The 16,926-nt window shown below is 49.1% G+C and overlaps 1 protein-coding gene across 4 annotated transcripts in view; it reads left to right on the top strand.

The window, feature by feature from the left end:
• The window catches only part of LOC123772619 (uncharacterized), a 56,451-nt gene that overhangs the window by 11,987 nt on the left and 27,538 nt on the right, over positions 1-16,926 (top strand). For all 4 annotated transcript variants that reach the window (XM_069303605.1, XM_069303604.1, XM_069303607.1 and 1 more), the window contains exon 3: positions 13,242-13,946. In XM_069303605.1, coding sequence (XP_069159706.1) covers positions 13,242-13,946 — 705 coding nt within the window. The remainder of the gene's footprint in view (positions 1-13,241; positions 13,947-16,926) is intronic.

Genomic DNA, 16,926 nt, shown 5'->3' on the forward strand with positions numbered 1-16,926 from the left:
AAATGCAGATGTTGTATACACAGACTTTGCAAAGGCGTTCGACAAATGTGACCATGGGGTGATAGCTCACAAAATGAGGTCAATGGGAATAACTGGAAAAGTAGGACACTGGACACTCAATTTCCTGTCGAACAGAACACAAAGAGTAACAGTCAATCAAATAAAATCAAGTCCAAGCGAAGTTAAAAGCTCTGTACCCCAAGGTACAGTCCTTGCACCGCTACTGTTCCTTATTCTCATATCAGATATAGACAAAAATACACGTCACAGCTCCGTGTCATCCTATGCAGATGATACAAAAATCAGCATGAAAATTACCTCTGCTGAAGACATTGAAAAACTTACAAGCAGATGTCAACAAAGTTTTCGATTGGGCAGCAGAAAATAACATAATGTTTAACAGTGATAAATTTCAGGTACTCAGGTATAGCAAAAATGAGGATCTGAAACATAATACAGGGTACAAAACACAATCGAATCTTCCCATAGTAGAAAAACAGCATGTCAAGGATTTGGGAATAATGATGTTCGACGATCTAACGTTTAGGGAGCATAACCTAGCAAATATTGCGTCAGCCAGAAAAATGATAGGATGGATTATGAGAACTTTCAGATCCAGGGATCCCATCACAATGGTTGTACTCTTCAAGTCACTTGTGTTGTCCCGTCTCAAGTACTGCTCAGTACTCACTTCCCCTTTCAGAGCAGGAGAGCTGAAATAGAGAGAATACAGAGAACATATACGGCACGCATAGATGAGATAAAACACCTAAATTATTGGGATCGTCTCAAAGCTCTCCAAATGTACTCTCTAGAAAGGAGACGAGAGAGATACCAAATAATATACACATGGAAAATACTGGAGGGCCAGGTCCCAAATGTACAAAGTAAAATAACAACGTACTTGTGTGAACAATATGGAAGAAAATGCAAGATTGAACCAGTGAAGAGCAGAGGTTCCATTGGCACAATCAGAGAACACTGTATAAACATCAGAGGTCCGCGGTTGTTCAACGTCCTCCCAGCGACTATAAGAAATTTGCTGGAACAACCGTGGACATCTTCAAGAGAAAACTGGACTGTTTCCTAAGAGAAATTCCGGATCAGCCGGGCTGTGGTGGGTATGTGGGCCTGCGGGCCGCTCCAAGCAACAGCTTGGTGGACCAAACTCTCACAAGTCGAGCCTGGCCTCGGGCCGGGCTTGGGGAGTAGAAGAACTCCCAGAACCCTGTCAAGCAGGTATCAAGCAGGACGTAGACTCCCGGAGCCAGTCGCCCGCCAGCTTCAACATGCGCGAGTTGCCACAAATATTTTTTTGTTAATTTTTTGCGTACATTTCCCAATACATTTGTTTTGTATTTTCTTGCCAATCCTATGTATAATGAACACGTACAAAATATTATGGCAGTAGAACATCCGTACTGTCCCAAGACTGTGTTATGTGTGTCTCAAATGTGTCCACATATATTGCTTATATATCCAATGTTTCATATTCATTTATGTATATTTACAACATATTTACACACTATACACTATCACACACTATATACATTCACCATCAACACACTCAGAATTCCGCAAGTGTGAGCTGCCACACCCAGCCAGCTCTCCCTCACTCCTCCAACACCTAGCTTACTCCTTACACCTTACTCGCCAACATTCCTCCTCCCATCATACTGTTATGGTTTTTATTGCACTATTTACACACGTTATGTACACGTATCTACATGTTTTATGCACCATAACTATGCAAGTAAGCTAGTACTCTGTCCAAACAGCATATTGGCCACCATACACTGCATGAGAAATCACACAGCAGCCAATAGACGACACTACGGGTATGACGCCACCTCCCTCACCAAAAAGACTCCTCCCAACATATTCCTGTTGCTGTTATTACACTATATACACACATTGTATATACCCATGTACATGTGTGTTCACCATAGCGAATCATTAAGCTAGTATGGTGTGCAAAACAAGAGTGGCTGTCACACACAGTGACGCTACCTCGATCTTCTCCCTCCATCCATCTCTTCCCCACCAAAATTCCTCCTCCCACAATACTACGCACATATGTACATGGGTATATACACACATTGTATATACCCATGTACATGTGAGTTCACAATAGTGAACCACTAAGCTAGTATGGTGAGCAAAACAAGAGTGGCTGCCACACACAGTGACACAATCTGGATTCCCTCCTTCACCAAACTTCCTCCTTCCACAATACTACGCACAGTGCTAATTATCACCACAAACCTGTTATTATCACAATCCTGGTCACTAAATCCTGTAAATGAATAATTGACCACAAGTTTATTTTGTAAAGTAACATACGAAGTCGTTTGAAGATTCCTAGATGAACGAAATAATGCTGTGGTGCTGTGGCTAGCGCTGTGAACATTGTGAACAGCATTGAGTCACTGATATTTGAACATTGTACACAGCCATTATCACACTCAGGCTCTTCTGTAATACTATCATGGCTAAATAATATCAATTATATATATATGTTTACATTATTAGGCGATGCTGTGGTCACAAGCTGAACAGCAGTGCTGTGAACTCATGCTGCGTGTGCCACCCTTGGTTGCTCACTCAATACTGAGGTTCTCACACCCGGGAATGTTGGTCACAATTTTTTTTTTAAATGGCATCTGTTTACAAGAGCCCTGAGGAAGCTGATGTGAACCCCATGCAGCCACGGGAGTTTTGAATCATAAGCTAAAAATAAAAATACCTGCAGGCGCATTGCGCTCCCCCCCCCCCCCCTCCCCCGTGTCGAGGGCTTGCAGGCGCGTTGCGCTGTCCAGTGGTTAATGTGGTTCTCAGGTGACAGTTTTTTTTTATCTAGAACCACCCCTAGATCTCTTTCTTTATCAGAATTCTTTAAAGATGTTTCACATAATTTATAGGTTGAGTGGAGTCTATGTTCTCCTCTTCCACATTCCATAACATGGCATTTATTCACATTAAATTCCATTTGCCAAGTGGTGCTCCAAATACTTTGTCCAGGTCTTCTGGAAGGGCACGACAATCATCCAAGTTTCTTATCCTTCCTATTATCTTAGCATCATCAGCAAACATGTTCACATAATTCTGTATTCTATCTTGTAGATCATTTATGTTGACAATGAACATTACCGGTGCAAGAACTGACCCTTGTGGTATTCCACTTGTGACATTTCTCCAGTCCGATACATTGCCTCTGATTACTGCCCTCATTTTTTTATCAGTTAGAACACTTCCGGAAGGAGCCCCGTCGACTCCTCGGAGCTATCTAGGCTGAATGGATATGTGTAATTTTCTGGCATCAATCAGTGTGCATGGAGTTCTTGCTACGGGAACCACAAGCTAGAACCTGGCCCCCTCAGAGAGGCATGAGGAGCAATGGCCTATAGAAATTCCCATGTGGTTGGGAGCATTCTATGTTCGCCATCGACCGGGTCTGACACCCAGAAAGGTAGGCGTTCCAAAACAAACACCTATGCTGTCTGGTGAAACTATTGCTACTGAAAGCTGAACGAGTGGACAGAACTCCCCAAACGAAATTTAGCAAACTAGCATGACGTCATCACGTTGCTGTGCCACTGTCTGCGCAACCTTCCCCTTCACGGGAGGGGGGGGGAGGGGGGAGCCTTTGACCTCCGCGCCAGTGATCCAACTATCAGTTCTTGGCTGATGCGATTTTGGAGAAGTTGTGTGCCTCTGGCTCCTGTTTTTGTTTCAGTTCTGTGCCTTGTGGTGTGGGCTGTCTACAGGTGGTGTGTGAGCCAGGAGAAATATTCCATGGTACTCGGGCTGCATGCGCATAGGGTTCCCTTCTCTAGGTACCCTGTAAGTACTGCTCTTGGGGCTTGTGGCCTCCTTCCACAAGTCACCTTGGGATCTACCTCCGCTGTGTCTTTTACTGCTCAGTACTTGGCCGCCCTTGGGGTCAGCTGGGGTTTTGTTGGCCTCGTTTGTCTCTGGTTAGGAGGTAGTTTTCGTCACTGGTAGGGGCGCGGGGTACTGCACAGCTAGTTGTCACCTATTATAGCGGCCGGCTCTGTTCCACCTGGTACGTTGTCTTCTTGCGGGGGTTTTCCTTTTGTTTTTGTTGTTCCTGCCTGGTGGGGGAGGGGAGGGGGGGAGGTCTGCCTTCCCTCTCTATTGTTGGGGGTTGGTGTATGTTCTTCTGTGTATTGGTGGTATCCCCTGCTAGGCCCCCTGTGAGTGGACACGTCCCAGGGGTTCAGCTTTTAGAAGTTCGTTTGGTAGACTTGGGCACCGGTTCCCAGTACCCTGCCTGGGCTTCCCATAGCGTGTTAACAAGGCTAAGGGCCCCTGGAATACCCGACGGGGGCTCCGTGGTCTGATGGATGTGACCCTTGAGTCCCATCTCGCTTCATGTGAGATTGAAGGTTGCTCTGTCCCTTTGTCTCAGGGTGACACTCACCGGTTGTGCCTCCACCATGCTGCTTGTTGGGTTGGTAATTCTTTTGATCTGGAGTTGTGCGATATTTGTTGTTTGTACGTGCTCCAGTTCACCCAAGCTACTGATCATGATATGCAGGTGCAGACAGCTGTTGCGTTGCATGCTAGGTTTAGGTTGCTGCAACACGCTAGGTTGGTTGCGGTCCCGGATGCCTCGAGACTGTCCCGTTTTGGTTATAGGGACCCGGACTTGGGGGTGGGAGTCACTTCGGCTCTGGTTCCGTCCGCCCCTCCATATCCTTCCCGTTCTATTGTACATCCGGTTTCTCCCCCCTCCCCTTGCTTCCGGCTCCGAAACGTCTGAGGGTTTCGGAGTCGGGGCAGGGCAGGGCAGGGTCTAGTTGGCGTTGAGACACAGGCGGTCTCTGGGGAGTCCCCTTCTGGTGTTGTGGCAGCGGTATTTGAGCCTGGTCCTGCTCCAGTTCATTCTGGATTTGTCCCGTCTGAACTGGAGGGTTTATTGCCCCTCCTTTCGGATGACTACCCTGTCCCCAGGTACGCCTTCTGTTGGAGCCAGGCGCTTATTGGCACGTCCCGTTCATCCGAGATTCAGAGACAAGCTCGGTTTTGTTGTGGGGGCGTTAGGGTTACCGCTTTCGTTGCCTTCCATTCGGCTTGAATCTGGTGCCTCGCATTTTCACACGCCTTACTCGGTTCATGGTGACTCGCTTGCGTCTGTTGGGTGTTCGGGTTCTGGCCTACCTCGACGACTGGCTGGTTTGGGCTCCCAGCTGGTCCACGTGTCTGCTCACCAGGGATTTGGTTCTTGTCCAGATCGCTGGGTTCGGGTTCTTGGTGAACTAGCAGAAGTCCCATCTGGTTCCCTCTCAGGTTCGGTCTTGGCTGGGTCTTGTGTGGGACACTCGGACTGCTTCCTTGTCTCTGCCTCCGGCAGTTCTACTTCGTCTGCGTTCCCGCCTTTGTCTGTTCCTGAGGGGCTCCCGGGTCACGCGGCGATTGCTTGAGGGTCTGTGTAGGAGCCTGAACTTTACGATGATGGTCTATCCGCCGGGTTGGGTTTGGCTTCGTCGGCTGTTCTGGTTCCTTCGGGGACGTCCCATACGCCTCCCTCATGATTGCTGGGTTCGACCCCCGGGGGGTCTTACATTGGCTGCTGCGTAGTCGGCTTCCTCTTTTGGTTTTTCGGGGTTCAGTACCTTGGCGCCTACCCGAGTCCTCACTCGATGTGCTCACTGACGCTTCGTCCCTTGGCTGGGGTTTTGGGGACCAGTGCTCACCAGGCCGACCAGGGGCAGTGGGGTCCATCCTTTTGTCGGACCCACAGATGGTGCGGGAGTTTGTGGTGGTGTGGTTTTCGCTTCGGAGGGTTCGCGTCGCCTGCGGATGGATGCTCCAGCTTCATTCAAACTGCTGGCGATTCATTGCCTGAAACGATAGGGGATCGATGCGATCTTTGGCTCTTTGGGGCTGGTCGCTTCGGGTGACTAGTTTGCTGAGTTCTCAGGGTTTGGCTTTCCTGGCCGTTCACGTTCGGGGGTGTCCAACGTCCTGGCGGATGGCCTTTCCCAGTTCATTTCCCTGTCGACGGAATGAACGGCTGATGCCGACTCATTTAGTTGGCTCTACCAGACGTTCGGGTGAGCGGAGGTCGACCTCTTTGCGTCGGCGAGGTCGAGGCTTCATCCGGTATATGTGGCGCCTTTTCCCGACTGCGAAGATGTCTGGGTTAATGCTTTCTGGCAGGACTGGTTGAGGTAGGGGGGGGTTCCTGTACCTCTTTTCCCCCCGGTTCAGCTGTTGCTCGGGTCCTGGCTCGCTTGGACACTTACTAGGGGAGAGTATTCCTCTTGGCCCCATGGTGGCCGGTCCAGCCTTGGTTTTAGGCACTGCTTGCTTGGTGTGCGAACCCGAATGTTTTCCTGCGGCTCCGCCTCTTTCAGCAGATCAGTCCGGTCCATTACGAGACTGGTTCGATCTTCTCCTCGAGTCTTCGTGTTTGGTCTTTTTGACTCGAGTCTATCACCATCTGTATGGTGATCAGGTGTCTTCTTTGATGGTGTCCCACCTGCGGGCTTTGTCTCTGCGGCAGTATGAAGTTTCCTGACGTCCGTTTTTTTTTTGTCTTCGTCGCTGTACTTCTCTTTCTGTTAAAGTTGTTTTGTCCTTTCTCTCGTGGCTGTTTCAGGACCGTCATCTCATGTTGAATACTGTCGCCTCATATCGTGTGACATTGGCGGAGCCTGCTGCAGCTTGCTTTCGGTATTGATGTTACTTCTGCACCATTTCGCAAGCTGTCTTGGGCGTTGTTTCTCCTCCACAACGTCTTGGTTTGTTGTGGCCCCTTTGGTTCAAGATTGTTTTTTCTAAGGCTCTTTTTCTTGTTGGCATTGGCCTCTGGGGATCGGGTTGAGGGGTTTCTGCTCTTTTGGTTGAGGTGATGGGTTTGTTCGTTTGCAGCCGTCTCCTTCTTTTCTGGAGAAGAATGAGACTGCTGATTTCCGGAGGGATCCTTGGGTTGTTGATGCTTGGTTTGTCAGGCCAGGGGCGCATCATGTGTTGTGTCTAGTTGCAGCTCTGCCGTTATTTGCGCACCACAGCCTCTGTGACCGGGGATGTGCTTTGGGTTGATCAAGTTTTCCTTCCTCCTTGTTCTAGGGTTCAGGGTCTCTCAGGTCATCTGTAGGGTTATTCGGTCTTGCCAGCCTGCGGTCTATCCCCATGACGTTCATAAGTTTCCTGCTCTTGCTGCCATCTTTGGTAGCATGTCATGGGCTGACATTTGGGCACGGGGTTTTTGGCGTTAGAATAGGGTCCTGGCTGCACGCTACCTCGCTAATGTTCCTGGGCCTAGTTGGGCTTGTATCGCTTTGGGTCGGCGGCTGCAGCTTGTCTCGACTTTGAGTTGAGATGTGAGCATCGACCACCTCCCGGGTACGTAGCCTTTCATTTTTGTATTTGGTGAAGTAGCTCCGGGAAGCCGAAGGAGCTTCCCTCCCCACCAGAAAACCAGCGTTGAATGTAATGATACGTCATTTTCTGGGTGAGTCCGGAGGCTCCCCGGCAACCCTCCCTTTCTCCTGTCGGCGGTTTTCGCGTATTTTGATATCCAGCCTCAAAACTGTGGGGTGGATCGCCGGCGCGGGGTCAGGGGCTCCCCCTTCCCCCTCCCGGGAAGGGGAGAGCTGCGCAGACATGCGGCGCGGCTCATGTGACGCCATGCTCATTTGCCCGTTTTCATTTGGGGAGTTCTGTCCACTCGTTTGACTATTTTCGTCATTTTTAACCAGAATATGGGTTTGTTTTGGGGCGCTTACCTTTCTGGGTGCCTGTCCCAGTCGATGGCAGATATAGAATGCTCCAAAATCACATGTGCATTTCTATAGGCCAGTGCCCCTCGGGGGGGCCAGGTTCTGGCTCGTTGTCCCCGGTAGGCCTAGAACTCCACCCACATCGACTGATGCCAAATTCTAAAAAGATGCATATCAGCCTGGATAGCTCCGGGGCGCCTCCGGGACTCGCCCAGAAAATGGTGTTTTATTACATTCAATGCTGTTTTTTTGGGGGGGATTTCCAACTTCACGTTTTTCATCCTCAGCAGTGCGTGCAGATGCGTTTGTTTCTCATGATTAGGATGTCGCTGCCTTGATTGGCGCCAGTCTCTTTCGATTTTGAGTATGCCTTAGTCTTTTGGTTGTTGTTTGGGGCTTCTGCTTCCACATGCAAACAACCATTTGATTTCCCTGGGGATTGGCATGGCTTTTGCCATTACCCAAATGCTTGTGTGGTGTGATGTGTTTCATATTTTAGGTGTTCTTGGGTAATGCTTCCTTTGCATTACCTTGGCTTATGGCTTGCCTGTTTGTTCCAATCCTGCCCCATGGTGTAGGTGTAGGTGTGTGACAGCTCCATGAGGGTTTGCATTTTGCTCTGAAGCATATGCCACAGAGGATCAAAGGCCATAGAGGATCAAAGGCCATAGAGGATCACATCCTGCAGAGAATGGCTCACCTTTGGCTGGCCACTGTTTTCTTCATCCGAGCTGTGATTGAACTGCTTTCTGATCAGCTCTGGGGTGGCCTGGACACCTTAGCTTTGGTGTTAGGGGTTACAGCCTTACTGCTTGTGGTTGGGGCTTCAGAGGTAGTGCCCAAGTTTCTCCCTATTTTCCTTCAAGCAATGACTGCAGAATACTTTTTGGCTCAGTTGACCTGCCGGTGAACTTTGTTAGCCTGTGCTTTAGATTCTGCAAGGTCACTTTCCCTGTCCACTACATCTTTCTCTCCTCCTATTTCTTGAGGCAGCTGTTTCTTCTGTTATCTCAGGTGCTGCTGTTGCATTCCAGGCTCTCGATTGTCTTCTTTTGCAGTAGAGTTGTGTTCCTGCTACTTGGGGATGGTCTTTGTTCAGAGTAGGTGTTCTGAGGTTCCAGATTCTTGAGCCATAGCCTTTCTTCTGGTGTTTGCTCCTTCGTTTCGGCACCAGTCTTGTGCATCGTAGTGAGTGGTGTCTGTGGGATTTCATGCTGGCTTTTTTTCAGTTTGTATCTTTGACTGTGATGTGGAAGGAAGCTTGGCCTATTTTGCCAGTTCTTGGACCCATGAAAGAAATCACATGTGAGAATGCCATAGAGGAAAAACAAGAGATCATTCGTAAGCATGAAAATGATACTCATGTTGTCGAACTTACTAGGCAGTATAACAAATCTTCAAGGGAGGAAGAGGAGGCAGTAGAGAATGTCCCTTCCTCATTAATTAAGAAAATGTGTGCAGTATGGGCAGGACTGCAAAGTTTTGCTAAAAAGAATCACCCAGATAAAGCTGTAGTAGGCCACTGCATTGATCTTTTTAATGACAATGTGATGCCTCACTACAGACAAGTGTTGTAAAGAAGGGAAAAACAATCTTCAATGGAACGTTTCCTTGTGAGAAAAGTGAGAAAATCAAGCAGTGATCCACAACCAGAACCTAGTGGGGGCCTCGTAGCCTGGTGGATAGCGCGCAGGACTCGTAATTCTGTGGCGCGGGTTCGATTCCCGCACGAGGCAGAAACAAATGGGCAAAGTTTCTTTCACCCTGAATGCCCCTGTTACCTAGCAGTAAAATAGGTACCTGGGTGTTAGTCAGCTGTCACGGGCTGCTTCCTGGGGGTGGAGGCCTGGTCGAGGACCGGGCCGCGGGGACACTAAAGCCCCGAAATCATCTCAAGATAACCTCAAGATAGTGGTATGCAGGCAAAACTTGCCAAAGTGCACTCCAGAGAAATCTTCACTGCCTGATGTTATAATGGAAGGGGACTCCCCTTCCAAAAAGTAACACCTCTCCTCTCCCCTCCTCACGATCTTCCATACGCCAATAGGAGTCATCAGCAAGGGTAAGTAATAACTTGAACATACTTTTGTAGTAAAGATTTGGGTGAATTAGGTATAAAATTTACTTTGAAGTGAAGTTTTTGGGTGAGTCAGGAACGGATTAATTCATTTCCCATTATTTCTTATGGGAAAATTCGCTTCAGTTTCCGAATTTTTGGGTTACGAACTGTCTCAAGGAACGGATTAGATTCTTAAACTGAGGTACCCCTGTATATACAAATGAGATTGGGGGGATATAAATAGGAGGTGCCTCGTATGGGCCAATAGGCCTTCTGCCGTTACCTTTATTCTTATGTTCATGTCTCCCTCTGGCAGTGGTGCTGCGGCTGTAGTCCTGCCTTCAGCTGTTTCTGGGTGAGTCCCAGGCCACTCAGCAGTTGCTTGATTGCTCAAGTAGTTGTGTGGGAGTCTGAACTTCTCTGTGCTGGTTTACACATTGGGTCGGGTTATGGTTCTTTCGAGGACGCTCCTGTTTCGTGATTGCTGGGTTCAGCCTCCATGGCCTTTTTGTCGATTGCTGCATTGCTGTTTTCTTCTTCGTTTTGTTCGGGGTTCAGTGACTTGGCACCTACCCGAGCCCCTCACTCAATGTGTTCACGGATGTGTCATCTCTAGCTGAGGCTTTGTGGCCAGTGCTCACCAAGCCGGCCAGGGTTGGTGTTGTCCGTCCTTCCGTCGGGCTCACAGCACGGTGCGGGAGTTTGCGGCCATTTGGCTGTCGCTCTAAAGGGTTCGGGTCGCTCAGGGCTCAATGATCCTGCTTTTTTTCAGACTGCTCTCGGGTGGTTCATTGCCTGAACTGCGGGGTTCTTTTTGGTCCTTGGCTATTTGGGGCTGATCACTTCGAGTGGCCCGTCTGCTGGTTTCTCGGGGTTTAGCTCTCTGTGCAGTTCATATCCGTGGGGTGTCCATCGTCCTGGCGGACAGCCTGTCCCAGTTCATTCCCCCTATCCACGGAATGGATGTTGGACACCCACTCCTTCAGTTGGCTCTGCCAGACGTACGGGCTTTTGGAAGTGAACCTCTTCATTTCGGTATGGTTTCAGCGTCTCTCGATATATGATGCCTGGGGTGCATCATTTGTTGTGACTGGTTGTGGCTCTTCGCTGTTATCTGCGCGCTTCAGCTTTGGTGGCTGGGGATGTGCTTTGGATTGACCCGGTTTTCCTTGTTCTCTATTCCAGGGTTTGGGTCTCCCAGGTCGTCCGCAGGGTTATTAAATTTAGCTAGCCTATACGGTCTGTCCTCATGCCCATGACGTTCATAAGTTTGCTGCTTTGGCTAACGTGTTTGGCAACATATCTTGGTCTAACATTCGGGCGCGAGGGCGTTTTGGAGGTTGAACAGGTTCCTGGCCGCCCGTTATTTGGCAAATATTCCTGATCCTGGGCGTTCATGTATAGCTTTGGGTCACAGGCTGCAGCCAGTTGTCTCGACTTTGTTACGGCCACAATAGGACGCAACCGGGTTCTTTTCAGGTGGTACGAAAGTTCATATATCCGGCCCCAAGTTAGTAGAGGCTTTCAAGAGGCGAGCTCAGTAATGCAAGTAAAATAAAAAGGGGAGGTACATTAAATACACAAGTTCATCACTTTAACCATATATAATTAGTCTTCCCGTCACCATATATATATATATAAAAGTCTTAAATGGAAAATATTACTACACTATGTACATCATCGTCTCTCTCTGAAGACACTGAACACTCGGCGAAGCTTACTCCATGCAGTCTTTTACCGGGTTTCCTTATCCGTGGCACTACCCTCAGCAGGTACCAGGAAACAACGATGAGTCTACCCTGGCCACGGGCCAGCCAAGTCACAATTCTACTAGGTGCCTCGCCGTGAAGGCCCACAACCACAGTCCAGCCTGTTGCTGGCAGGTACCAATCAGCCTCACGCTGTTAGGCCACTTCATGAGCGAATACTAGGGTTGCAAGCCCTAGGCAGGAGCTTCGTGTAACTCGCTGGTTACTCTCCTCTTTCGGCACCACAGTCGGCTGTCTCTTCCACCAGCCAGCCCCGAGTACGGTGAATCCCGTCACTGCCACTCCTCAGGCAGACAGTTAAACACACTACAGTTCTCGTCCGGCGGCGGCTCACTGCTTCTGTGAAGCAGACTGGTGTAGAGACCTTGGCTGCTTTGGGTAGACTGACTCTTCATACATCACAGCAGCCCTACGTTGACTCTGTGAATAAAGACACGTCATCAGTACACTGGGACACTACCTGGGACCACTAGGAAACATCACTTACTGGCTTAGCCACAAACGTACACCTTTTTGCTCCATAGATGGCGCTCATTGTCTAAGCGCCACCTCACCAGAGGTCAGCACCGGCTACCTCTCGAGCCGACTAGGACAGGAATCCAGCACCTATTGCCAGTATATTCCCGTCATCACTAATGGCATTGTCCATGTTGTGGGGGTTTTCAGGAGCAGACTCACAGATGGCGTTGACGTCACTGCTCCGTGTTCCGACGGTGGACTTGGGTTCGTAACAGTTGAGAAGCACATGACGGCCGCCTCCTGGAGTAAGTGCCTCCTTTACTTATCTTGGGTTATGTAGCTTCGGGGGGTTCCCACAGAAAACCAGCAATAAATGTAATGAAATGCCATTTTCTGGGTGAGCCCCGGAGGTTCCTTGGAACCCTCCCTCCTATTGGCGATTTCGTTTTGCTTTTGATGCTCAGCCTCCGAACTGGTATGTGAGAGTAGCCGGCATGGGGGTTCCGGGGCTCCCCCCTCCCCCTTCCAGGGAGGGGAGGGCTGTGTGGACAAGTGCCACAGTGGCGGTAGTGTGACGTTTGTTTGTTTGCTTGTCTCCTTGAGAGTTGGGGGAGTTCTGCCTCCCTGTTCAATCTTTGGTTGCAATTTTCTTACCAATTAGGGTTTGTTATGCCTACCTTTCTGGGAACCTAACCTCGGTCGATGGCAGACAAAGAATACCCCCAACCACATGGGGGGGGGTTCCAGAGGCCATTGTTCCCTGTGCTTCTTTGAGGGGGCCAGGTTCTGGCTCATGGTCCCCGGTAGGCTGAATGCCATTGACTACTGCCCCAGACTAATACATAGAATATTAGTCCGATAGCTCCAGGAGAACCTCCGGGGCTCACCCAGAAACATTCATTCATTACATTTAACGCAGTTTTTTTTTTTAATTTTGATGAATTTAGAATTCCAGGAGTCTGTGCAGAGTGGATGGACATGCTGTCTAAGGCTACTTCGAAGTTGAGTGGGGTTAAAGTACCGGGTAATTAATTTTCACCTAGGTTATTGTGGCTCATTCTCTGCATCATTCTAGTGAAATTGTAACTTCTCTCAAGAATTTCAGCAGAATATTTTAGCACATTATTTTCCACAGAAGAACACAATATTTTCTACAATATACTGTACAATATTCACAGTATTCTAGCATAATATTTTCCACAGAATACTGACAAGCCAGAAGAGTGTACTGTCTGCTATGAAAATTATGAAGAAGCAACGAGGCGGCCGCGGACGTTACCGTGTGGCCACACATTCTGCTCGGACTGTATTGAAAATGCTATCGAGAATGATCGTCTTCCCTGCCCCAACTGCCGTGCCCCACATAGAGCATTAAGTGCTTTACAGTTTCCTATCAGCTACTGTGTGGAGGCCTTGATTAGGAAACTCAAAGATACCCAGCGTATGTCGGCAGGAAGCACGTCGACAAAACGCCGTGTAGACTGCTCTAGAAGTACCAGCAAAAAGTTGCGATCCCTTGCACAGGAGCAGAAAAAGTGTATGATGAGCCTGGTCACTGACTGTGATGAGGTATTGACGCAGCTGAGTGAGTACCAGGGGCAATTGAGTGACTGGACAACTCACCATCACCAGCTTCATGACAGACTCTGTGATCTGGTGGAGCAGAACAAGGGAGCCATCAAGCTGCTGGAGCAGGAGAACACTAGTGTGGTGGATATGGTCAAAGAAGGAGTGGAAGGCAAGAGCCAGTTGCAAGTGCTCTTGGGGAACATGGATGAAAGTGACACAGGGGAGTCCATCGCATCCATGGAGAGGGCTAATCAGTGCAATGTGGAGGTAATAGAAGATTGGCTTCAGAAGTGCCATGATAAATTCCCGAATGTCAATACTGTCCGCACACTAGTGAAGGTAAGCTACTCTGTCTTGTTTCTGACACTCTGCATGGTCTCAATAAATATATTTTGCTATGACAAATACTGAATATGGAAAAACACAACAGCAAAATTTGAGTCATTAGTAAAGGGGTATAACTTAACATCATATAACATGTACTGTACTTAGGTATCCTCGGTATGGATAACCTAAGGTTTGTTATAATGTATTCTGCAAGTTTTCAGTGATGCCACAAGAATGCTTTATTGTATCGACGTTACAATTAGAGCACTGTAAGTATCTGTGTGAAAGTTGTGCAGCATAGGTCCCTGGTAACGTGAGCCACAGCCCGGCCCCCATGAGCCACGGCCTGGTCCCCATGGGCCACAGCCTGGCCCTTATGACCCACAGCCTGGCTCCCATGAGCCACAGCCTGGCCCCCATGAGCCACAACCCAGCCCCCATGACCCACGGCCCGGCCCCCATGACCCACGGCCTGGCCCCCATGACCCACGGCCTGGCCCCCATGAACTACTGCCTGGCTCCCATGAGCCACAGCCTGGCCCTCATGAGCCATGGCCTGGCTCCCATGAGCCTTGGTCCAGCCCCCAAGAGCCACGAACTGGCCCCTATGAGCCACGGCCTGTGCCCCCGTGAGCCACGGCCCGGCCCCCGTGAGCCACGGCCCGGCCCCCATGAGCCACGGCCTGGGCCCCCGTGAGCCACGGCCTGGCTCCCGTGAACCACAGCCTGGCCCCCATGGACCACAGCCTGGTCCCCATGAGCCACGGCCCGGCCTCCATGAGCCACGGCCCGGCCCCCATGAGCCACGGCCCGGCCTCCATGAGCCATGGCCCGGCCCCCATGAGAAACGGCCCGGCCCCCATGAGCCACGGTCTGGAATCTATGAGCAACGGCTCGGCCCCCATGAGCCACAGCCTGGGCCCCCGTGAGAAATGGCCCGGCCCCCATGAGCCACAACCCGGCCCCCATGAGCCACAACCCGGCCCCCATGAGCCACGACCCGGCCCCCATGAGCCACGACCCGGCCCCCATGAGCCACGACCCGGCCCCCATGAGCCACGGTCTGGAATCTATGAGCAACGGCTCGGCCCCCATGAGCCATGGCCCGGCCCCCATGAGCCATGACCTGGCCCCCATGAGCCATGGCCCGGTCCCCATGAGCCACAGTCTGGCCCCCATGAGCCATGGCCCTGTCCCTGATGAGCTATTGCCTGGCCCCATGAGTCACTGCCAGGAAATCTTCCCTGTCAATTTTATCAATTCCTGTTACTATTTTGTATGAAGTAATCATATCACCTCTTTTTCTTCTGTCTTCTAGTTTTGGCATATTTAATGCCTCTAACCTCTCCTTGTAGCTCTTGTCCTTCAGTTCTGGGAGCCACTTAGGGGAATGTCTTTGCACCTTTTCCACTTTGTTGATGTGCTTCTTAAGATATGGGCACCATACAACCGCTGCATATTTTAGCTTTGATCTAACAAAAGTCGTGAACAATTTCTTTAGTATTTCTCCATCCATGTATTTAAAAGCAATTCTGAAGTTTGAAAGCGTGGCATAGGCTCCTCGCACAACGTTCTTTATGTGGTCCTCAGGTGATAGTTTTCTATCTTGAACCACCCATAGATCTCTTTCTTTATCAGAATTCTTTAAAGATTTCTCACATAATTTATAGGTTGTGTGGGGTATATGTTCTACATTTCCACATTCCATATCATGGCATTTATTTACATTAAATTCCATTTGCCAAGTGTTGCTCCATATACAGTACAACCTCGATTCAACGTACTATATGGGACCACCCCCAGTTCGTTGGAGCGTTGGATTCGTTGCAAGAGGTGACCTTCAAGAGGCGTTTGCGTCAGTGTCTTTTTTTTTTTCTTGTACACAATAAAAATGCATTGTATCATATTACTTACTGTACCTATATTTTACTACTCTACTAAAAATACTGTAATTCATGTATTTACCTTATTGTTGGAGTTATTTTCATCTTGAAGTGTTGTGAAGTTGTGAATGCTCTACAGTAAATAGGTACTGCAGTGCATTAAGCCGTTAGCACTGTATTATTAAAAGTGGTTTTGCTGTATGTTGAGTACTACAATACAGCTCTTGAAAACTATTGTACATTAGAATTATTGCAACTTTAATTTTAACACTATGTACACACTTAAATTTAACACTTATTCTAATTGTTCACTTCACACACGATGTTTTTAGATGTTTGCATCAGCTTTGCTGGTGCTCGCTGCTGCTGTGTTGGCTTCAGCTGCTTTTGTGCTGGTGCTGGGTACAGCTGTGCTGGTGCTGGGTACGGCTGTGCTGGTGCTGGGTACGGCTGTGCTGGTGCTGGGTACGGCTGTGCTGGTGCTGGGTACGGCTGTGCTGGTGCTGGGTACGGCTGTGCTGGTGCTGGGAACGGCTGTGCTGGTGCTGGGTACAGCTGTGCTGGTGCTGGGTACGGCTGTGCTGGTGCTGGGTACAGCTGTGCTGGTGCTGGGTACGGCTGTGCTGGTGCTGGGTACGGCTGTGCTGATTGATTTGCTGCTAGTTCGTGAAAAATATTGACTCATTTTCATTTGTTTCCTTCTTTGTGTCATGTCCTTGAGACAAATATCTTTCATCGTCCTTAGGTGTTGATAAAAGCCTGGTAGCTCTGGATTGTCAGTTTGTGAAACAATATCAAGGAGTTTTTCAACATAGAACAATGCGTTAGCACACGTAGCAGATTGTAAACTGCTATCATTCTCATCCTCATCTTCCTTTCCGTCGTCGTCAACAGTGCCAGTAACATTTTGTATAATCTCATCATCTGTTAAATGACCAATGGGTGGATCGACTGCATCAATATCTAACCACTCCTCCACATCGTTCAGCGTCAACTCCGTCTCACCAGCGGCACGCAGTTCTTGATAAATATCATTTGAAAATCCTTCAAAATCCATTTCTTCCTCAGTCACTTCATCAGCATGATCAAGCAACAGGAGTTTTTTCCAA

The sequence above is a fragment of the Procambarus clarkii genome, chromosome 50 (genome assembly GCF_040958095.1).
Source record: "Procambarus clarkii isolate CNS0578487 chromosome 50, FALCON_Pclarkii_2.0, whole genome shotgun sequence".
Taxonomy (NCBI): domain Eukaryota; kingdom Metazoa; phylum Arthropoda; class Malacostraca; order Decapoda; family Cambaridae; genus Procambarus; species Procambarus clarkii.